The sequence below is a fragment of the Elephas maximus genome, chromosome 3 (genome assembly GCF_024166365.1).
Source record: "Elephas maximus indicus isolate mEleMax1 chromosome 3, mEleMax1 primary haplotype, whole genome shotgun sequence".
In the NCBI taxonomy this organism is placed as follows: domain Eukaryota; kingdom Metazoa; phylum Chordata; class Mammalia; order Proboscidea; family Elephantidae; genus Elephas; species Elephas maximus.
In genome coordinates, this window is record NC_064821.1 from 28,224,473 (window position 1) to 28,247,419 (window position 22,947).

Genomic DNA, 22,947 nt, shown 5'->3' on the forward strand with positions numbered 1-22,947 from the left:
AGCAGAGCGTCTCCTTTGGACCTAAGGTTCCTGTGTTTAGATGCTCCCAGACCAAGGGAAGACTGATGACAGGACCTCCTCCAGAGCCGACAAAGAAAGCCTTCCCCGGAGGTGACATCCTGAATTTGGACTTGTAGCTTACTAGACTGTGAGAAAATTAATTTCTCTTTGTTAAAAAGTTGCGGTCTTCCTGTTATAGTAGCACTAGATGACTAAGATTATATATATATAATTGATATGCTGTTGTTGCTGTTAGTTGCGGAGGAGTTGATTTTGACTCATGGGGACCCCATGTGTGCAGAGTAGAACTGCTCCATAAGGTTTTCAAGGTTATGACCTTTCAGAAGCAGACCACCAGGCCTGTCTTCCAAGGCACCTCTGGGTGGGTTCAAATGTGTGTGTGTTTGTGTGTGTGTGTGTGTAGAGAGAGACTGAGAGAGAAGGAGCCCTGGTGGCACAATGGTTAAGGCGCTGGGCTGGGCAGTTCAAACTCTTCAGTTGCTCCATGAAAGAAAGACGTGGCAGTCTGCTTCCATAAAGATTGCAGCCTTGGAAACCCTATGGGGCAGTTCTACTCAGTCCAATAGCAAAGATGTCACCCTGAAGACTAAGGTGCTCCTGACTCAAGCCATGGTATTTTCAATCACATCATATGCATGTGAAAGCTGGACAATGAATAAGGAAGACTGAAGAAGAATTGACGCCTTTGAATTGTGGTGTTGGCAAAGAATATTGAATATACCATGGACTGCCAAAAGAATAAACAAATCTGTTTTGGAAGAAGTACAACCAAAATGCTCCTTAGAAGCAAGGATGGCAAGACTGTCTTACATACTTTGGACACATAGTCAGGAGGGATCAGTCCCTGAAGAAGGACATCATGGTTGATAAAGTGCAGGGTCAGCGGAAAAGAGGCAGATCCTCAACAAAATGGATTAACACAGTGGCTGCAACGATGGGTTCAAGCATAACAACGATGGTAAGGATGACACAGGACCAGGCAGTGTTTCGTTCTGTGGTACATACGGTCGCTCTAAGTCAGAGCCAACTTGACGGCACCTAACAACAACGACAACAACACTCAGTCCTATAGGGTCACTATGAGTCAGAATCAACTTGACGGCAGTGGGCTTATATATGTATAGAGAGAGAGAGATTGATTTACATTGAGGGACTGGCTCACGTAATTGTGGGGGCTGACAAGTCCAAAATCCATAGGTCAGGTGATAAAAACAAAAAAAAAAAATTTTTTTTTTTTTTTTTTTTTTTGATAGAGTGCAGAATAAAGAGAAAGTGAGTTCTGCAAAAATATCTATAGTCTGGAGGCAGAACACAGTCTAAAGAAACACCCCTTTCAACTGACTGATTGATTAGATGATCAGGTTACATTACATCATGGATCTGCAACTAGACTAGTGTTTAGCCAAACCACTGGGAACCACAGCTTAGGCAAGTTGACACATGAAATTAACCACCACAGTGGGTGTATCCTGTGTGTGTAATTCACTCATTTAATCCTATAAGATGCACGAATGTTGCAATCCCATTTTAGACATCAAACTTGACAGGGGTTATCCTGGGGCAAGGGCAATGAAGAGGTCCCACCACCTTCTTTTTTTTTGAAGAATATTTTATTGTGTTTAAGACAAAAGTTTACACAGCAAATTAGGTTCCCATTTAACAATTTGTACACAAGGTATTCAGTGATACTGGTTACATTTTTCACAATGTGCCTTCATTCTCATTCATTCCATTCTGGTGTACCATTTCTAGTACTCTAGTTTCCCTGCCTCTTAACTTTCTCATCTTTGCTTTACAGTCATTTTTGACCATTTGGTGTCATCCACCACCTTCTTTTTATTCTTGTTATTATTTTCTAATGATATATGAAGACATTTTTATAGAAAGATCCAAGTAAGGCAGACACAGAGAAAAGAAAATGTGACACTTCCCAGTGCAAGCCTCTACCCTGTCCCCTCCCCTCCCCAGAAACCAGAACTGTCCACAGTTTGCTTGCGCCCCTGCGTCCCCTTTCCTCCATGTTTGCAGACAATGCCCACATACTAAAATTTAACATTTTATCTGCCTCTTTCTAAATCAAACATTGCTTAATATTTAACTTCTTTTTTTTTTTTTTTAGAACAAGCACGTTTTACTTTTGCAATTAGAAAAAGAAAGGACACAGTGACCTGTTTAGAGGGGGAAAGTTATTCACGAAATGGAAATATCAAATATAAAAAGGGCAAGTCCTCCAGCCACCCCAGCTCCCAGAGCTAAGGGTCTTGTGTCAGCACCTCTGGCAGTTTCCTGACACTTTCCCTGAGTCTTTGGGCCTTGGTGTTCCTGATGGAATGCAGGATTAATGATTAACTGTGCGTGTTTTGGAAACCCTGTTGGCGTAGTAGTTAAGAGCTACAACTGCTAACCAAAAGGTCGGCAGTTTGAATGCACCAGGCACTCCTTGGAAACTCTATGAGGCAGTTCTACTCTGTCCTATAGGGTCACTAGGAGTCGGAATCGATGGCAACTTTTTTTTTTTTTTTTTTTTGTAGGTGTTTCAGCTGCCAGGAGTACAGCCGAACCAGTCTAGCAGGGGTTGAGGCAAAGGATAGTTTCACAGTTTCCCCACAGGCTACACCTTAGGAAAAGCAACATAAACCAAAGTAGTGTGGTGACAAAACATATTCACTGAAGGGTTACTATTTGCCTTGTATGTCCTCAATCAGAGGGAGCCCTGGCAGTGCAGTGGTTAAAGCGATCAGCTGGTAACCAAAAGGTCGGTGGTTCAAACCCACCAACTGCTCCTCAGGAGAAAGATGTTGCAGTCTGCTTCCGTAAAGATTACAGACTTGGAAACTCTACAGGGCAGTTGTGCTCTGTCCTACAGGGTCGCCATTAACTCAGTGGTAATGAGTTTTGGGTCTTAAGTCAGAGCAGATATGTAATGGGAGCCACATATGTCATTTAATTTCTAGCAGTCATGCTGGGGAGCCGTAGGTGTCCAGTGGTAGCATTCTCACCTTCCAAGCCAGAGAGGTGGCTTCGATTCTCGGCCAATGCTCCTCATACACAGATACCACCTGCCTGCCAGTGGAAGGCTTGCATGTTGCTATGATGCTAAGCAGGTGTCAGCGAAGCTTCTAGACTAAGCCTGACTAGGAAGAAAGGCCTGGTGATTGACTTCTGAAAAATCAAACAATCAAAATCCTATGGCTCACACTGGTCCAATCTGCAACCAATCCTGGGGATGGTGCAAGACCGCGCAGGGTTCCGTTCGTTCCCCTTGGCCTTTATATCTCTCGACCTCAATTCCAGCTTGAAGGAGTGTTGCAGGCAGCTGGCCTTGTGTTCAAGTCCTGGCTCTGCCACTTATAAATTGAGTGCCCCACATGATTTGCTTAATCTGAGACTCAGCTTCCTCATCCATAAAGGTAGACAATGGCCCCTAAACCAGAGGCTGGAGAATGATTCGATAGGCTAAGGCCCAGGGCACATCTCCCAGGAAGCCTGGCAGCCGGCAAGCCCCAGATGCACTCAGGGTATTTTGGGTTTTTGTTGTTGTTGTTAGTTCCTATTATGGATTGAATTGTGTCCCCAGGAAATATACGTTGTAAATCCTAACCCCTATACCTGTGGTTGGAAACCCTGGTGGTGTAGTGGTTAAGCGCTACAACTGCTAACCAAAAGGTCGGCAGTTCAAATCCGCCAGGTGCTCCTTGGAAGCTCTATGGGGCAGTACTACTCTGTCCTATAGGGTTGTTATGATCGACCCTGGGTTTGGTTTTGTTTTATACCTGTGGTTATAATCCCATTTGGGAATGGGCTTTCTGTGTTATGTTAATGACGCAGTATTAGCATAGGGTGTGTCTTAAATCAATCTCTTTTGAGATATAATAAAGGAGATTAAGCTCAAGCAAGCAAGCAGAGATGGGGGAAGATAGATGCCAAGCCACATGAAGATCACCAAGGAACCAAGGAACAGAAGCTGAAAAGAGACAAGGACTTTCCCCCAGAGCCGACAGAGAAAGAAAGCCTTCCCCTAGAGCCCACACCCTGAGTTCGGACTTCTGGCTTCCTAAAAAAAAAAAAAAATTTCTGTTTGTTAAAGCTACCCACCTGTGGTATTTGTGTTTATATATATATATATATTTTATATACAAATATACATGGCAGCACTGGATAACTAGACAGCTGCTGTCAAGTTGGCTCCAACTCACAGTGGCCTCACATATAACAGAATAAAATACTGCCCAGTCTTGCACCATTTTCATGATCATCAGTATGTTTGAGTCCATTGTTGTGGCTCCTGTATCAGTCCATCTCAGTGAGGGTTTCCCTCATTTCGTTGACCCTCTACTTTACCAAACATGATGCCCTTGTCTAGCGATCGCTCTTCCCTGATGCTGTGTCCAAAGTAAGCAAGTCGAAGTCTCACGAGCCTTGCTTCGAAAGAACATTCTGGTTGTATTTTTTCTAAGATTGATTTGTTTGTTCTTTTGGCAGTCCGTGGTATATTCAATAGTCTTCACCACTGGTATTTTAGCCACTACGATTTCTCCACTCACCCATTGTTTTTTTGAGCAGAGCCCCAAACAGGTTACCCAACTTTTGCACATAACGCTTTCCTGGAAAACTCAGACGATAGATCTCCATGCTATAAAGATGTTTCATCCACTGAGGACTAAACAAATCATAAAATCCCAAATTGCTTCTTAACTCTTAGGCATCATTGTCAGAGACATATTGCCACGGTTCCATACGTGTCATTTAAAAAAAAATAATTAGAGTCACCATATCGGGGCTTTTCTCTGATTAAAAAAGTGATGGATGCTTGTTGTGAAAAAAAAAATCAAGTGCTAGAGAAATATGCAATCTGGAAAGTCAAGGTGCTATGGAGATCCACACGCACAAGTGTCTGAGTCATATATCTTCTGACCTTTTCCTGTGCACAAATCAACATACATTTCATGATACGAATGTAGGTAGAGGTATAGATCCACCACTCATCTGTCAGTTTGTCATACTCTGCTGGCTTTCATGTGACTATGATGCTGGAAGCTATACCAGTGGTATTTCAAATTCCAGCAGGGTCACCAAGGTGAGCAAGTTTCAGTGGGTCTGACAGACTAGGACGGAAAAGGCTGATGATCCACTTCCCAAAAATTAGCCGATGAATATTGTCAATGTAGTGCTGGACGATGAGGCCCCTAGGTTGGAAGGTACTCAGAATACACAATGGCCACGATATGGACTCAAGCGGACCAATGACCATGAAGATAGTGCAGGACCGGGCAATGTTTGGTTCTGTTGTACATGGGGTTGTCATGAGTCGGAGCCAACACAACAGCAACTAACAACAACAACATATAGATATAACCTCTCCTCATCAACACAGTTAGGCTCCAAAGACCAGGGCATTGTGCAAAAATGGAGGATGACTACATCATTACATAACTGCCAAAGTTACATCATTACGTAACTGCCAAGTCACATCATTACATAACTGCTAAACCACTGAGAATCATGGCCCAGCCAAGTTGACATATAACATTAACCATCAAAGCCAGCATTACTCTCACCTTGCACCTCGGTGTTTGTTAATTTCAAAAGGACATTGTTAGAGAGCACAAAATAGTCAAATGGTAGATTTTTTAAACTATTGTTGTAAATGTGAAACATCGGATAATGAGATAGTAAGTGAAGAAAAGGTATAAATAGTTTAAAAAAAAAACAGATCAAACTAATTGTTTGGCAACTGGCTTTTTTTTTGTTTATCTAGATATCATGACCAGCTCCCTATGTTGGTACAAAGAGATCTACCTTATTCTTTCGAATAACTGCTTTGTATAAGACGCCCTTAATGTATTTGAGCAGCCCCCTTTGGATGGACACTTGCCAGTTTCAACAAGGGCACAGTGCACACATGCAGCTTTGCGTCCATGGGTGAGTAGCTCTGGAGGTGGAACTGATGGGTCATGGGGTAGGCACATTTAAGATCTTAGTAGATTTTGCCACATTGTCCTCCCCAAAGGTTCTATCAAAGGACCCTCCCTCCAACATGTGAAAATTTCCCATTTCCCCACACCTTCTTCCCAGCTCTAGGCATTCCCAATCTTTCTCATTTGGTTAAACTATGAGGAAAATGGGCTAGTTTCTGAAAATCACACATGCTCCAACTGTGTGCTTTTCTTCCACAATTAAACACGTGGTGACCCAGGTTAAGCCTGAAAGGGTCCAGCTGAAGGGCAAGTTTTGCTGCTTTTGGCTGGTCAACTCACAACACGAGCTTTCCCACCCTCCATTCTCCTCTTTGTTTGCTAGCCCTAGCCACACTGGTCTTTCGCATCCTACAACGGACCAAGACCCTTCTCACCTCAGGGCCGTTGCACATGCTGGTCTCTCCCTGAAACTTTCTTTACCCTAGTAACTCCTATTTATTCTTCAGAGGGACTTTGTGCAGGTTCTTTAAACCCGTTTTCCCATTTGTAAAATGGAGGTAATCATATTACCCGCCTCAAAGAGTTGCTGTGAGGATTAAATAAGATCCACAGTTTAAAGCACTTGACACGGTATTTACAAAGAGTTATGGTCTCAGCTCAAAGGGCAACTATGCCAGGAAGCCCTTCCTGACCACCGTGCCCAGGTCAGGTTTCCATCCTTCCTATCCCCTCTAGTGGCATCCTCAATTAGTCTATTTTGGTATTGTTGTTATTTTTGTTAGGTGCTGCCCAGTTGGTGCCAAATCATAGCAACCCCATGCACAACAGAATGAAACACTGCCTGGTCCTGCACCATCCTCACAATCATTACTATGTTTGAGCTCATTGTTGCAGCCACTGTGTCAATCCACCTTGTTGAGGGTCTTCCTCTTTTTCACCGACCCTCTACTTTACCAAACATGATGTTCTTCTCCAAGGAGTGGTCCCTCCTGACAACATGTCCAAAGTACATGAGACAAGGTCTTGCCATCCTCGCTTCCAAGGCACAGTCTGGCTGTATTTTCTTCCAAGACAGATTTGCTCTTTCTTTCTTCTGGCAGTCCATGGTATATTCAATATTCTTTGCCAACACCATAATTCAAAAGCATCGATTCCTTCTTCAGTCTTTCTTTTTCATTGTCCAGCTTTCGCATGCATACAAGACAATTGAAAATATCATGGCTTGGGTCAGGCACACCTTAGTCCTCAAAGTGACACTTTTGTTTTTTAACACTTTAAAGAGGTCCTTTGCAGCAGATATGCCCAATGCAATAGGTCATTTGATTTCCTGACTGCTGCGCTCATGGGCATTGATTGTGGATCCAAGGAAAATGAAATCCTCGGTAACTTCAATCTTTTCCCTGTTTATCATGATATTGCTTATTGGTCCAGTTGTGAGGATTTTTGTTTTCTTTATATTGAGGTGTAATCCGTACTGAAGCTGTAGACTTTGATCTTCATCAGTAAGTGCTTCAAGTCCTCTTCACTTTCAGCAAGGTTGTGTCATCCAAATAACGCAGGTTGTTAATGAGTTTTCCACCAAACCTGATGCCCCATTCTTCTTCATACAGTGCAGCTTCTTGGACTATCTGCTCAGCATACAGATGGAATAGGTATGGTGAAAGGATACAACTCTGACGCACAACCTTCTTGATTATAAACCATGCAGTATCCCCTTGTTCTCTTTGAATGTCTGCCTCTTGGTCTATGTACAGGTTCCTCATGTGCACAATTAAGTGTTCCTCAATTCCCAATCTTATCCATAATTTGTTATGATCCACACAGTCGAATGCTTTGCATAGTCAATAAAATACAGGTAAACATTTTTCTGGTATTTTCTGCTTTCAGCCAAGATCCATCTGACATCAGCAATGATATCCCTCATTCTACGTCCTCTTCTGAAAGCAGCTTGAACTTCTGGCAGCTCCCTGTTGATACACTGCTGCAACCGCTTTTGAATGATCTTCAGAAAAATTTTACTTGTGTGTGATATTAATGATATTGTTTGATAACTTCCGCATTTAATTGGATCACCTTTCTTTGGAATGGACACAAACATCCATCTCTTCCAGTTGGTTGGCCAAGCAGCTGTCTTCCAAATTTCTTGGCACAGATGAGTGAGCACCTCCAGCACTGTGTTCGTTTGTTGAAACGTCTCAATTGGTATTCATTCCGTCAATTCCTAGAGCCCTGTTTTTCGCCAATGCCTTCAGTGCAGCTTGGACTTCTTCCTTCAGTACCATTGGTTCTTGATCATGTATTACCTCCTAAAATGCTTACAAGTCTACCACTTGGTATATATCACAAATATAATCAAACATTTACTTACAATATCTTCTGCTTCGTGTTTCTCTTTCCCGCGAAGACCATGAACTCCAGGAGGGCAGAAACAGTGTCTCATTCTTGGACGTACCCAATACCATGCCTCCACTTGATATGAGTGAGGAAAACTGAAAGGAGAAATCTAATGAATTCTACCTTTGACTCAATTATACTAAAGTGTTGGAGGCTACACTTCTTATCACTGGTCTCAGCGCTTCCATTTTCTCCTTCCCACACCCTTTTATAAAAACAAAAGATAAAATGCAGTAATGCTCACTACAGAAGCCAGGCACATCTGCCCAGACCAAGACCGTCACAAAGCTCAGACAGAACTGTGGGTGGGTAGGCAGCGCCCCCGTGTGATGGGTGGAAATGCTTGTTGTTTTTTTTTGTTGTTGTTGTTGATCTACAAATGCCAACATTCAATAATGTGGTCACATCTTCTGCTTGTCTTTCCAGATCTACTCTCACCCACCTTCCCTTGTCCCTACCCCTCCCACCCCAGGAAAATCCTAATCCCTGTTATAGGGGAAACTGGAATCTGGAGAGATCCCTTCCTAACCTAGACAAGAGGGGACTTGTTGTGAATAAGGCAAGAGTGAGGGGGGCCCACTCCTCAGCTCTGTGTCCTAAGAGGCTGACTGCACCAATGGGTACTCTTGCCCTCTGGCTTCCAGTTGAGTCCAGCCAATAAGAGAATCTAGCAGAAGATGGGAGGGTGGGAGGAGAGAGAGGCTGGAGTATTTATTTCCCTCTCCCTGAACTATTTTTATTTATTGAATGTGTGCTGGATCTAGTTACTCGCTTTTAAGGTGTAGAATGTAGTGGGATAATGTGACGTGACTTCCAAGACTAGGTCACAAAAACTTCCACCTGGCTTTCCGTCTCTTGGATGCTTGTTCTGGGCCCTCCCACCAACAACCAGCACCAGCCTGCCAGCCATGTGAGTGAGTCACCCTGGAAGCAGATCCTCCAATCCCAGTCAAACCTTCGATGACTGCAGCCCTGGTCAACATCTTGGCTGCAATCTTATGAGAGACTCTGATCCAGAACAGCCCAGCTAAGCCACTCCTATACTCCTGACCCCAAAAACTATATAAGATCATGTGTTTATTGTTTTAAGCCACTAAGTTTTGGGTTGATTTGTTGTGCAGCAATAAACAACAAATAGAACTGGTGATAACAGTTCTATGCTCCCACCCCAGGGCCTTTGCACGTGCTGTTTCTACTGACTGGAACTATCTTCTCCCAGATAGCTCCCACCCTCCCTTCTTTCAGGTTTCCCCTCGAGCATCTTTTCATGTGTTTGTTGGCCATTTGCGTATCGTCTTTGGTAAACGTCCGTTCAATTCCTTTGCCCATTTTTTAATTGGGTCGTTTGTCTTTTTGTTGTTAAATTGTGCAAGTTCTTTGCATATTTTGGATATTAAGCGCTCATCAGACATATGGTTTCCAAAATTTTTCTCCCTATCTGTAGGTTGTCTCTTCGCTTTGTTGATAATTTCAGGTCTGTCCTCAAATATCATTTCCCCTCCAGCAGTTCAAATCCACCAGGCGCTCCTTGGAAACTCTACAGGGCAGTTCTACTCTGTCCTATAGGGTTGCTATGAGTCGGAATCGACTCGACGGCAGTGGTGGTGGTGGTGTTGGTCTTCCCTGATCCTATTCAGCTACTAAGAACCATGAATTGCTTGCAATTGTTAACAGGGTAGCTTTCAGAGTGGGAAGCACACACTCTACAAACCAACTTTTGGTGTTCAAGTAGAAGACATTAGAACACGTATACTCTTAAATCTCCATTTTTTTCTAATATACAGAATTTATTAGTACAACCACAATGCTCCTTAGAAGCAAGGATGGCGAGAGCACCTCTCACATGCTTTGGACATGTTGTCAGGAGGGACCAGTCCCTGAGGAAGAAAAGCATGCTGGGTAAAGTAGGGGGTTATCAAAAAAGAGACAGATCCTCAATCAGATGGACTGACACAGTGGCTGGAACAATGGGCTTAAGCATAACAACGACTGTGAGAATGGTGCAGGACCGAGCAGTGTTTTGTTCTGTTGTATACAGGGTCGCTATGAGTCGCAACTGACTCAATGGCACCTAACGACAACATTAGTACATATTTATAAATTAAGTATCCATATGGGAGACAGAGAATCGACATTTTTATTGATTTAAAAAAACAACACTTGATGCCGTCGAGTGGATTCCAACTAATGGTGACCCCATGTGCTACAGAGTAGAACTGCTCTATAGATTTGTCTTGGCTGTAATCTTTATGGAAGCGTATTGCCAACCCTTTCTTCCTCAGTGCTGCTGGGTAGGTTCAAACTACTAACCCTTAGGCTAGGAGACTAGCCCCAACAGTCTGCACCACCCGGGGACTTTTTCTTTTTCCTGATAGGGTGTACAAATGGGGGGAAAAAAAATTGGAGCCGTTTACCCTAACGTAATTTTGCACTCCAGGGGACATTTAGCAATGCTTGAACACATTTTTGATTGTCACAATTGGGGCAGGATGCTACTGGCATCAAGTGGGTAGAGACCGGGGATGCTGCTAAACAGCCTGCAATTCACAGAGCAGCCTCAAACTTCAGGCACCGGCTAAGGCCTCAAGCTTCAGGCACTCTGTGCTAACCCTTAACTCCTCCGACAAACCATCCCTGACGCCCCCTGCTGGCCCAGAGCCCCTCTTAAGGACTCCTCCAGTCCCCTGTGCGCTGGGTTAGAATTGTCTTGACCCATAGGGCTCTCGACCTTCAGATTTACAATGCAGGTGCCCCGGAGCCCCAGATAGTCTGATTCCAAAGAGCTGCTACGGGTCAGGGGTCTGTATTTTTAACAAGTATCCCTCCCGTAGCCCACCCGCCCCTTCGTACCTGGCACAGAGTACGCGACTCAAAGACTATTAGCGTGCCCACAGCAAGCCAGGTGCTGCTCAGTGCTCTACCCGAGGTCTCCTGACCCCCCACCAGAATGTAGCCACTACCATCATCCCCATTTTACAGAAGTGTAAACTGAGGTCCAAGGAAGGGGTCATAGCCTGTCCAGCAACTCAGCGCCAAGAGGCCCAGGTCCTAATTAGCGCCTGATTCCTCCGGAGAGAGAGGGAAGGAAAGGAAAGAAGGTGACGACCGATGGGTCCCCTCGAGCTGTGGAGGTGCGGAGACTTGCAGCGGCTTTCCGATGCAGCCCCGCCCCCACATGGGACGTGAAGACGCGGACCCCGCGCAGCGTGGGGACATGTGACCGACTGCAGAGGCCGCGCCGCCCCCCCCCCCCCCACGCGAGGTCTGCGCGCTCCACTGCAGGGCGCGGACCAGGGGCGCCCGCCTGGGTTTGGGGCGCAGGAACAGGGGCGGAGCCAAGGCGCCCCGCCCCCCCGAAACGAAAGCGAAAGAGGGGGCCAGGAAGGAAGGGCGGGCTGGCCCGAGGCACCGCCCCCTGCCCTGCGCGGCCGCCGGATCGACGGGCGCGCCCAGGTAGCTGGGTGGCCGGCGCTGCGTGCGGACCCTCGCGGGGACCTGCGCCGCCGCCACCATGTCTCAGGAAGGTGTGGAGGTAGGAGATGGCGACGGCCGCGCCGGGGGCCCGCGAGAAACGCCGGGAAGGGGCAGGGGGTGCGGAGGTGGCTTCGCAGTTCCCGGGAATCCCCATCATAAGCCCAGACCTTCCCCCTGGCCGGCGCGCGCCACTGTGGGAAAGGAGAGTGATCCCCCACATACCCTAGAACGAAATGCGGCCTCCCCGAGAAAAAGCGGGGGCTGCTGGGTCAGGGTTCGAAGGCCAGAGGTTACCTGGCCGGCCTCGCCTTACCCTGGGACGCTTGCCCTAGTCCCTCCCCGCTCCATTCCCCAATGTCCGGTGGGGACTTTGGCTTTTTCCAGGAAATGCCGTGGGGGAGGTGGGCAGAGGCCAAACCCGAGGGTCAAGTTCAGGCCTGGTGCTTGGTGCCAGGGGGAGGGGGAGGGGCGTTTGCGCCTCTCCTCCCCCATCGGAGCCCCTCTATCCGCGCCCAAGCTGGAGAAGAGCGTCCGGCGCCTCCGGGAGAAGTTTCATGGGAAGGTGTCCTCCCGCAAGGCAGGGGCTCTGATGAGGAAGTTTGGCAGCGACCACACTGGAGTGGGGCGCTCCATCGTGTACGGTGAGCCGGTGGGGGTCCCGGGCCTGGAGGGCTGCGTGTGGGAGCGCCGAGGGTGGAAAGAAACGCTGAGACCACCTCCTGTGGATCCCCAGCCTCGGGAAAGGTCTACAGTGGGCTCTGGGGGCCTGAAACTCCCACAGCGCCTCAGGGGCCCTTCACTTACGAGTTCTCTCTCCACCAGAGGTAAAGCAGAAAGATGGACAGGAACTGAGTAATGGCCTGCCTGCCCAGGTAACCTGCCCCCTTCCCTCAAGAACAGGGTAAAGAGGGAGAACAGAGAGGATCCCCCCACCCACCCACGGAGAGCTCCCTAGGGAGCAGGAGGGACTGGGCACTGCCGGTCCACACTCTTGGTCCAACTTCATTCATGTATTCACCTCTCTATTGTGCGTCCAGCCAGGGAGGTGGCAAACAGGAGGTGCTCGATACATGCTGGTTGTATTAAATCAGAGAGAGAGAGATACAAAAGTAGGCAGTGGCTCGAGCCAGCATTAATGTCAATAAGGGAAATCCCTAGAGATCAGGGAAGGCTTCTTGGAGGAGGTAATGCCAAGTCTTAAAGGACAGAGAGGAGTGAGCCCTGGGAAGCGGAGGGGACGCAAGAGGGAATGCCCTGAGCAAAGGCTGGAAGGTGAGAAAGGGGCACCTGAAAAGGCTGCGAATGAGCAGACTGGGGGCGGGGGAGGGGAAGTGCAGCAGGGAGCCCCTGTGTTGAATGAGTGAATGAATGAAAGGCTTTGAAGCACAGGTGTGACCTGGCTGCTTTGCCTTTTAGAAAGATGGTTTTGGTGGCTGGTGGACTGGGGATTTTGCCTGCTGAAAGGCCTGGCGTAGAGTTGTTGACGAGTGATAAAAATAATAGCAAAGGGGGGCACTGACGGAGCACTTCCCATATGTGGGGCTGAAGGATTTATAAGTGTTGACAGATTACAATCTCACAACAACCCCACAACCCCACAAGATAGAGCCTATTAGGTGTCCTCCCCATTTTACAGACAAAGACACTGAGGTACAGAGTGATGAAGTCACTTGCCACGTTCACACAGCAAACAGCTGGGATTTGAACCCTAACCACCTAAGAGCTCTGAGATGCCCCTCATTATGGCCCAGGGTTCCAAAGCTGGAAGTGGTGGAGCTGGGATTTGAACCTGGGTCTGTCTGAATCCAGAGCCCAAGCACTTAGCTAAAGGAGCACAGCCCCAGAGGCAGACCTGTCACCATGCCAGCAAACGTGTGCTGGGGATGGGGTGCTCACAGTCTGTCTGCTGGCAGGCAGGGAACACAGGATTCAGGCCTGCTGCTCCACACTCACTCAGGGTCATCGCCAGCAAGCCCCCTCATAGCTCTGAGCCTCAGTTTCCCTATCTGAGCAATGGGGATAACACACTTCTCAGGGCTGCTGTGAGCATAGCTGAGATGACAGGTGCAAGGTCATACACCTGGCTCTCAAGTGGGTGCTGCTCAATCAGCTCATCATGAGTTAAGGGGCGCCCTACTCTCATGGGGGGCCAGAGCCCTGCGTCCCTTTCTGGACTCCAGAGCAGGAGCTCCTCCGCCAACAAATGAGGGTGGAAAAGAGGCCTGAGCCCCAACCTGTTTCTGCCCCTGGTGTCTCCATCCAGGACCCACCAGAGGACATGAAGCAGGACCAGGACATCCAGGTGAGTTGGCAGCTGGGGCGAGGCCAGGGTGTGAGTGGGGGGGAGGAGTAGGGGGAACATCCATGGGGAAGGGTGGGACATCTCATGGGTGGGGAACGCATGTTGGGGGGCTTACATATGTTTGTTGGTAGAGGAGAGGTGACCTCCTCTCTCATCCCCACCTACCCTCACTCCACAGGCAGTGGCGACCTCCCTCCTGCCGCTGACAGAAGCCAACCTACGTATGTTCCAACGCGCCCAGGATGACCTGATCCCTGCTGTGGACCGGCAGTTCGCCTGTCCCTCCTGTGACCATGTTTGGTGGCGTCGTGTGCCCCAGCGGAAGGAGGTGATAATCCAACTCCTGACCCCCATCCTCATGGCTGACCCCCATCCTCATGGCTGACCCCCATCCTCATGGCCGAACCTCTGACCTAGGAACATCAACCTCAGAAAGCCAAACCCCTGACCCCCTGATCTTTAACCTCAGAGTTCAACCTGAGGTCCAGAGAGGGAAGCAGGGCCCTGGCCCCCCAGAAGAGTAGGATGTCCCTAACTCGTGATGATCTGACTGAGCAGATCCCAACTCCCAACCCAGAGCAGGACTTCTGATCTTCAACTGAGAAGCCCAATCCCTTGCCCCAGAGCCTGACCCCTGACTCCACTGTTTGACAGCTACCACAGAAATCAAAACTGACCCCACAACCACCACCCTAGTCTGACCTCTGGCCCCCTTAACAACCAGCTCCGAGAGAGGGGAACCCTGATTTGTAGCATTTTCCAATTCCTGTGGTGTAAATATTCCCACCTTGGCTAATATCAGGCTACCAACATGAAGGCACTGATGGTGAAGTGGGAAAAAGGAGATGCCCGGAGTCAGCTTGGTCAGTTCAAGCCGACGTGAGCTGCTCTAGCACATCCCTTACCAGCCCCAACCCCAGAGCCCTGCTCCTGACCCCACCTCTGACAATGGCCTGTTCCCTTCTGCACACCCCCAGGTATCCCGATGCCGGAAGTGCCGGAAGCGCTACGAGCCGGTACCGGCCGACAAGATGTGGGGCCTGGCTGAGTTCCACTGCCCGAAGTGTCGGCACAACTTCCGGTGAGGGCGCTGACCCCCAGCCCACCCTCAGCCCTGCCCTGCCCCCACCCTGCCCTGCCCTGCCCCGGCCCCACCCTGGCCCAGCCTCACCCTCAGCAGTCCCATCTGGGGCTGGACCTGGACCCTCACAGCCCTGCCCGCCCCCAGGGGCTGGGCACAGATGGGGTCCCCATCCCCCTGCTACGGGTGTGGCTTCCCCGTGTATCCGACACGGATCCTCCCCCCGCGCTGGGACCGGGATGCACAGCGCCGCAGCACCCACACCCACTCCTGCTCGGCTGCCGACTGCTACAATCGGCGAGGTGAGGCCCTGGCACGTCCCCACAGCCTCCCCCAGTTTCCCTGGCCTTGGTTCCGGGGACGTCCACCTCTGTGGCCTTAAGAACCAAGGTCTGCTTGCTCCTTCCACCTACCTCCCATGGTGTCAGCCTCTTCTCCCACACACGTGTCTTCCACAGCTCCTGGTCTCCGTGGCCCCAGGCCCTCTGTCCCTCCTACAGCCACTTCCGTGACATCAGCCCTCTCCACACACTTCCCATGGTTTTGCTCATGAGCCTCTGGTTTCACTCCAGTAGCCCACATCCCAGTGGCCCTGTGGCCTCTGCCCCCATGGTCTCCGTGTTCTGGACTTCTGCTTTGTGATCTCCACATCCTTGTCCCCTCAGTCTCCTGTGGCTTCAACACCCATGGCTCCACCTCTGAACTTCCATATTCCCTCCATGTATCTTGATCTTCAGTGGCCTCAGCCTCTCCCATCCCCAGTGCCCCATGTGACCTCAGCCCTTACCCTCCCCAGACCCATGTGGCTTTAAGCCCACATGATCTTAGCGCCTCTCCCTTCGCAGAGCCCCATGTGCCTGGGACATCCTGTGCGCATCCAAAGAGCCGGAGGCAGAACCACCTGCCCAAAGTCCTCCACCCCAGCAACCTCCACATCAGCAGTGGCTCTACTGTGGCCACCTGCCTGAGCCAGGGGGGCCTCCTGGATGACCTGGACAACCTCATCCTGGAGGACCTGAAGGAGGAGGAGGAGGACGACGATAACGACGAAGAGGGTGGGCACGGGGCGTGACCCCTGCCAGGTGCAGACGCAAACCAGACACGGTCTGTGGATACTTTGTGTTGTTATAAAATATGAGCTCAAACCGAGATATAAACGCCCGTGGGGAGATGTGTGGGTCCGAGATATTGGCAGGGGGATGCTTGGGTCCCATCTGCAGGGCCCTGGGAAGCAGAGCCATATGGGAGGGCCTTTGGGACATGACCAGCACTCAGTCACAAAAGAGGTGTGCCCAGAACAACTTGGGATCCTACTGATAAACACCCTGGGGGACAGACGGACAGATGGTCACAGCCTCAGGGGCCGGATCAGCATGGCAGCCTTCTTGAGAGAGTACGCCCCACCACGAAACTCAGCCCAGTAGACGCCATCCTGGTAACGGCTGCGGTAGTGGCCGCCACGGTGCCACACACCGTTGAGGTTGGAGTGGGCACAGGCGTGGTACCACCAGCCTCCCCGCTGGTACAGGGCACAGTTACCTGAGGGGCAGAGAGTCCATGTCCTCTCACCAGAATAAAAACCTGTACCAACACCTCACTAGTGCAAGGCTTTTGCGAGGCATCCCCTTGCCCTCCCAAGTCTAATTGCCCCAGCACTGCCCCTGCCCCCCACCCACCCTGTAGTGCTGCCAGGTAGTGAAGAAGATGACAGAGCCTGGTCCTCTATCTCCTCACCAGAATAAGAGCCCTGCCCTGTTTTCTTCAGAGTAATGTCTTTAATTCTATCCTCTCACCAAAATACAAGTCCCACCTTTCCCATCCTTTCTGTAAGCTAGGAGCTCTACCTCTAGTTTTATCAGGGAAAAAAATCCTTCTCTGCTTCCTTTCTAGAAAGAGTCCTGACTCTGTTCCTGCCACATTAGAGAAGGAATCTGGGCTTCCCATCCCCTCACCAGAATAAAAGTCCTATTTCTTATTCTCTTGCCAGAATAGAAGCTTGCTTGCCCTGATCCTTACCAGAGAGGAGTCTTACCCACCCCCCTTGCATTCCCTCAGTAGAACATGAGTCTTGACACCCCTGCCCCAGCCATCACCACAAGAATAAAAGCTCTCCTTACCGGAATAGGAGTCTCGGTCCCTATCAACAGTGCTGAAGGGCTTGTCATTGTGCCAGGAGAGAGAATCTCCAGCATCACCGTGGTACTGGCCAAGCCGCAAGCGGTAATGGTCGCTCTCGGGCTCCAAGGAGAAGCCATCATAGTGGGCACGTGCCCCACGGCCCCCCCAATCCTCCAGAAGCACCAGCAGCTCATGGTCCCCGCGGCTGGTCAGCTGGTGCACAGGTTCCAGGCCCAGCCAATATTCACCGTCAGGCCGCCCGAAACCCACCTGGCAGGGCAGGAAAGTCAGGAGGTCAGGAGCAGGCCTCCTCCCCTGCCCAGCCCCATCCCTGCCTCCCACCCACCTTGTAATGCTGCCAGGTAGTGAAGAAGTTGACAGAGCCATCTTGCCGCCGCTGGATCACAGTCCAGCCTCCACCCTCCAGCTGTTGCTCACACCAGGCCGACACTACATACCGGCCCAACCGCAGCTCATACACTCCATTCTGCCTGTGGCCTGCCTGGTAGGCCTCTGCACAGTCCCGCCACGGGCCTGGGGTTACAGGGATGTGGGGAGGCACAGCCTGAGACAACCCATCCCTAACTAGATAGAGTAAGAATCTTTATTCTCCTGGTTCCCTCACCAGACTAAAAGTCCTGCCTTTCCCATTCCCTCACCAGACTAAGAGCCCTGATATGCATTTTCTCACCTCAGTAAGACTCTAGGTCCCTCTTTTCTCACCAGAGCAAATGTGAAGCCTGGAGTTCTTAAACCCACGTTCTGTGGTCTCCTCACCAGAAGAGAAGTCCTGGACATACTAGTCTAAACCTGCCCAAATTCTCACCACAATAGCAGTCCGAAATCCCCCATCCTTTCATCAAAATAAGAGTCCCTGCTCTCTTAGCCTTCACAACACCATGGTAGAATGTTTGTCTTTTTATCACACACAGTAAGAGCCACACCTCCCTGTTCTGTCACCAGAGTAAAAGCATCATTTCCTCCAGTCTCCTCACCAGGAGAGGAATCTGCCATTGAAAGTCTGGCTCTGCTATGTCCCTCTACCCACAGTGCACTGGGAATCCCCTAGTTCTCCACACCCTCAACAGCCCTGCCCCTGTCTTACCTGCTGGTTTGGTGGAGGCTGCAGGATCCCCTGTGGGCGTGGGAGAGGCCAATGGCCCCTTCTGTCTCAGTGTCTGGTCTTTCTGGGGCTCTGGGGCTGGGTCAAACCTCCTGCTGCTGTCACTGGTGGCACCCACCAGACTGATCGGAACCACAGGCACCAGGGGCGGCGGCAGGACCTGGGGTGGCCAAGAACACTTGGAATGTGACGGCATTAACCCTTGGCCTAAGCCCTTCCCAACCCAGGGCCAGGGGTGACAGATGAGTCTGTCTCGGTACCCAGATGAGCAGATGAGGCAGGCGGATATCCCAGCCCCACAACTGATCATCCTCAGAGCCTAACTCTTGGACCCTCAAGAGCAGAGCCTTAAATCCCCACTCTGGCACTCAGAAGTTTAACGAATCTGTGCCTCAGTCTCCTATAAAGAAGAGATGATAAGCATACATCCAATATTAAATATTACTGTAATGAATCTGCCTGACTCTGTAAGGTAGGGACTGTCAGAGGCAGACATGTTCCAGAATTCAGAATATGGCCTGTATGCATATTAACACCCGCAACACGGTTTTTGGTCTTTATCCACATAAGAAAATGCTTGATTACAAGATCGTATGAATATTCACATTAAGTGAATAAGCAAAGACTAAATAGCTGTCATTCACATTTTGATCCAAATGAGTTAAAACAAAAATACGGTTTTCAGAGCTTTTCGGATTCTGGAACCTCAGATAAGCGTGGTAGCGTTGCAACTGGCCCAATTCGCAGACAGTACACGGCCGGAAGTGATTGCGATTCGCGGGGCTTAGGGATTACCTGCTGCTGCCCGCCTACGCCTCCCGGGCACAGGCGCTCCAGGCGGGCGATTAGGCCGCTCTGCTGGCTAACCAGCTGCGCTAGCTCGCGGAATTTGACGTCCAATTGGTGGAAGCGCGCAGCAGCGCGCTGCGCCTCGGCCGACGCGTTGAGCACGCGCTCGCCGAGGAGCGCCAGAGCCGCGGCAGGCTCCGCCCCCGGACCGGGGCCCGCACCCGCATCCACATCGTGCTGCAACTGCGCGCGCAGCTGGCCCAGGCGCGCGCTCAGGCCGCGGCTCTCCTTACGCAGCGCGCGCACCTCGCCGGCCACGGCGCCGTCGGCTGCTGCCAGCCGCTGCAGCTCTCGCAGCAGCTCCTCGTGTCGGCCCACGCGCGTGCGCAGCGCTGCCACCTCGCTGGCGTTCACGGCTTCGGGCGCCGGCCGCCGGGCGGTAGGCCCGCTCCAGCACACGGCGCCAGTGAATTTCTGCTGGGGCAGCACGAAAGTGTAGGTGCAGCGCGGGGCGGCCGCCCGCGCCCACGTCGCGCCCAGCAGGAGTAGCAGCTGCAGCGCGTGCAACCGGGCCGCCGACATGGTGGACCTGCAGGCAGAGAAGGGGCGAGAAGGAGGTGGGAGCCGGAAGCCCAGACTCGGCCCCTGCTCTCGGCTGGGCCAAACCCATCTGCTCAGGCGCGGGAATGCTCGCGCGGCCCCAGCGTGGCCCTGGGTCCACACACTACCCCCTCCAGTTTATGACCCCCGCGGCCGGAGACGCCCCAGTGGTATCCCGCCCCATCCTCTCCACTGAGTTCCAGGCATGCGAACAGCATGTTTCGCAGGTGTCTTGTGCATTCATTCAACAGGCATTCATTGAGCCCATACTGTATGCTGGCCTGTGTCCTAAGCACTGGGAATACTGTCGGCAGCAAAACAAACAAACAATCTTGGTCCTGGTGGGCAAGAAACAAGATAAACAGGTAAAACCGAGTATATAAGATGATGCTAAGTGCTAAGAATGACAGTAAACCAGGAGGGGGCAGTAGAGGTGCGCGGACAGGGCAGGCCTCCTTGATTAGGTGACATGGGAACCAAGACCTGAGAAGGTGAGACAGGAAGTCATAGGATATCTGGGAAGAAGAGCATCCCAGGCAGGGGGAACAGCAAGTGCAAAGGCCTTGAGACAACTGTGCATGGAGGCTGGAGCAGAGGGAGAGTGGGTGGGAGGAGGTGGGGTGGGGGGACACTCTCACTAACTCAGTCTTCCCATCTGTTGGACAATGGACACTCCATCCTCCTGTCTCCTTCACGGCACATCCAGCCCATCAGTCGGGCCTGTTGGCTCTTTTGCTTAGACCCTGAATTCCTCCTCATCCCCCCTCTTGCCCCACTCTCCCAGCTCAAGACATCATCTGGATTTCCTTACAGCAGCCTCCTCCCAGGTCTCCCTGTTCCTGCCCCCGCTCCCCACCCCCATCTGTCCTTTCCACAGCAGCCAGGGTGTGCCTGTGAATTCCTGAGTCAGGTCCCATCCCTCATCTGCTCACAGCCCTCTAAAGAGAGCCCAAGACCTCCTGTGGCCACAAGGCCCTTCACCACCAGCCTAGCCACCTCCCTGCCTTCATCTCCTCCTGCTCTCCCTCTTGCTCTCCCCTCTCCAGCCACACTTGCCTCCCTGCTCTTCCTCAAACACTGCAGGCATACTCTACCTCAGGGCCTTTGCACTTGCCGGTTTCCTCAGCCTAAAACTCTTCACCAAATTTTAACATGCTGATTGTGTGAACGAGGGAGGTGTGTGACGATGAAGAAGGCAGGGGGCATGCCTGCGTGGACACCAGGGCGTGTGGGTTTGGACATGGTGGAACTCAGTGCAGGTGGGGGGATATGTGGACTTGTGGAACGTGTCACAAGTGTCACCAAGTGCACTTCCTCTTCGTATTCAGGTCTCAGCTCAAATGTTCCCCCTCAGAAGCCCTCCCTGACCACCCCGTTTAGTTGTTCTTCCTAAAACCCATTGCCATGGAGTCGATTCTGACTCATAGAGACCCTATCCTAGATCCTCCCTATTACCGTCTCTGTCTTTTATTATTTGAATTCCCTCCACCAAAATATCAAGGCTGGCCTGGGTTTTGCTCACTGTTCTGGCCCCACTGCCTAAAGCAGTGCCTGGCACACAGCGGGTGCTCAATAAATGTTTGTTGAGGGGATCGATGCACCCTCACCCTACCCGCAGTGTTCCTGCTCTTGCACCAGTATCCTCACTCAAGGGGTATACTCATGGCCGCCCACCCCCACCCTGCAGGGTCCACACATTGCCCAAGTGCCTGGGCACACCAAGGTCTACATGCTTGCAGCCTCTCAGACATGTAAGTGCATGTCCGTGTCCACACGTGCACTTGATGACGCGCGTGACATGTTCTATATGTCCACACATCCCCCCGCCTGCACCAGGTTCCACCATGTCCAAACCCACATGCCCTGGCATCTGCACAGGCATGCGCCCTGCCTCCATCATTATGCACCTCCCTCACTGACTACTTACTGGGTGCCAGGACCTGTTCTAGGCAGCTAGGACACAGCTATGACCAAGACAGACAAAATCCCTGCCCTCCTGGGGCTGAAATCCTGTTGGGGGTGTGGTGGACAGCTGATATGTAGATCAGAGGGTGATAAGTGTTTCCTTTTGGAGAAAAATAAAGCAGAGAAAGGGGAGGGAGCTGCAGACGGGGATTTCAAATAGAGGGGACAGGGAAGGCCTCGCTGAGAAGGTGACACTTGAGCAAAGACCTGAAGGAGAGGGAGAAGGGAAAACACATTCTGGGCAGAGGGAACGGCAAGTACAAAGGCCCCGAGGTGGGACAGAGAGAGCGAGGGGGAGAGCAGGGGCCGATCATGCAGGGCCTTGGGGGTGACTGGAACTCTTACTCTCATGAGGTGGAAGCCATGGAGGGTTCTCAGCTGGAAAAGGCCCGTTCACTGCTGTCCACACACTCCAAGCAGGCGGGGCAGGGTCCTCTCTTTGTCCCCAACCAGACACCAGGCTCCCCACTACAGGGATGGACTAACCTGACCCTCTGGAGCTAGAGTGCGGGTGTAACATCTGCTACCTTTCTCTCCCTCAGGGTGGGGGTGAGGAGGCCCTGGGAGCCCCCAGTCAAGCCAAGGCCAGGGTCCTCCAACAGTATCAGCCCTGCCTGCCCCCCTACCCTCTCACCTCTCAAGCCCAAGGCCCTGAGTCCAGTGAGGCTCAAACCAGGCACAGGAAGTCCGAGGAGGAGCCAAGCGTCCTCAGGGGCCTCTGAGCTGGGGAAGGGGAGAAGCCAGTGGGAGGGAAGGAAGGAAGAGGTTTGGTAACCCTTCCACCCCCCACCCCCCAGCGCCTGGGACTGGAGTTGTGATGCTCGGCCCAGGAGCCCCAACTGTAAATATTTAGTATTTCCCGCGTGAGAACCGAAGCAGAATTGCCAGACCCCCTTGCCCAGGCCACCAGAGCCTGATAACATAGGTCAGTGCACTGGACATTCCCCTCAGGCGGAGCACAGAGCGTGGGAGGCTGCAGGCCCAGCACATGGGCAGGATCCCAGCCCCAAACACCCCACACACAACACACACCCGACACAGAGAGCAATAGTGAACACCTGCCAATACGTATTAGGCTCTAAATTCTTTACACCTTTTATTTAACGCACACAACCTGAATCGGCTTCTATGTAGAGCCCCATTTTACAGCAGAGGAAACCGG

At 51.1% G+C, this 22,947-nt stretch overlaps 2 protein-coding genes across 3 annotated transcripts; one reads left to right on the forward strand and one right to left on the reverse strand.

The window, feature by feature from the left end:
- The first annotated feature begins 11,602 nt into the window (after window positions 1–11,602).
- On the forward strand, window positions 11,603–17,262 carry SHFL (shiftless antiviral inhibitor of ribosomal frameshifting). 2 transcript variants are annotated; one of them, XM_049876818.1, is made up of 9 exons: window positions 11,603–11,865; window positions 12,325–12,448; window positions 12,630–12,679; window positions 14,071–14,109; window positions 14,288–14,437; window positions 15,087–15,190; window positions 15,338–15,492; window positions 16,036–16,294; window positions 17,081–17,262. In XM_049876818.1, exons 1-8 carry the CDS (start codon window positions 11,845–11,847, stop codon window positions 16,260–16,262), a joined length of 870 nt encoding a protein of 289 aa, XP_049732775.1. In that variant the 5' UTR covers window positions 11,603–11,844; the 3' UTR covers window positions 16,263–16,294; window positions 17,081–17,262. The 2 variants fall into 2 exon arrangements, with proteins under 2 accessions (XP_049732775.1, XP_049732774.1); XM_049876817.1 differs by lacking the exon at window positions 17,081–17,262 and having other exon boundaries at window positions 16,036–17,054.
- ANGPTL6 (angiopoietin like 6) lies at window positions 16,539–22,504 on the reverse strand. Its single transcript, XM_049876816.1, has 6 exons — window positions 22,420–22,504; window positions 19,227–19,809; window positions 18,414–18,591; window positions 17,655–17,842; window positions 17,308–17,578; window positions 16,539–16,729 (listed from the first exon to the last, which is right to left on the reverse strand). The coding sequence occupies exons 2-6, from the start codon at window positions 19,800–19,802 to the stop codon at window positions 16,539–16,541; spliced, it is 1,404 nt and encodes a 467-aa protein (XP_049732773.1). The 5' UTR covers window positions 19,803–19,809; window positions 22,420–22,504.
- Between the last annotated feature and the right edge of the window lie 443 nt (window positions 22,505–22,947).

Coding starts and splice junctions, on each gene's coding strand:
- ANGPTL6 (XM_049876816.1), bottom strand. CDS start 19,802: ATGTCGGCGGCCCGGTTGCACGCGCTGCAGCTGCTACTCCTGCTGGGC. Junction 17,843..18,413: donor AGCCTCCACCAAACCAGCAG/GTAAGACAGGGG, acceptor CTGTAACCCCAG/GCCCGTGGCGGGACTGTGCA. Junction 17,579..17,654: donor CTACCTGGCAGCATTACAAG/GTGGGTGGGAGG, acceptor CTGCCCTGCCAG/GTGGGTTTCGGGCGGCCTGA.
- SHFL (XM_049876818.1), top strand. CDS start 11,845: ATGTCTCAGGAAGGTGTGGAG. Junction 12,449..12,629: donor GGGGCGCTCCATCGTGTACG/GTGAGCCGGTGG, acceptor TCTCTCCACCAG/AGGTAAAGCAGAAAGATGGA. Junction 15,191..15,337: donor AAGTGTCGGCACAACTTCCG/GTGAGGGCGCTG, acceptor GCCCGCCCCCAG/GGGCTGGGCACAGATGGGGT.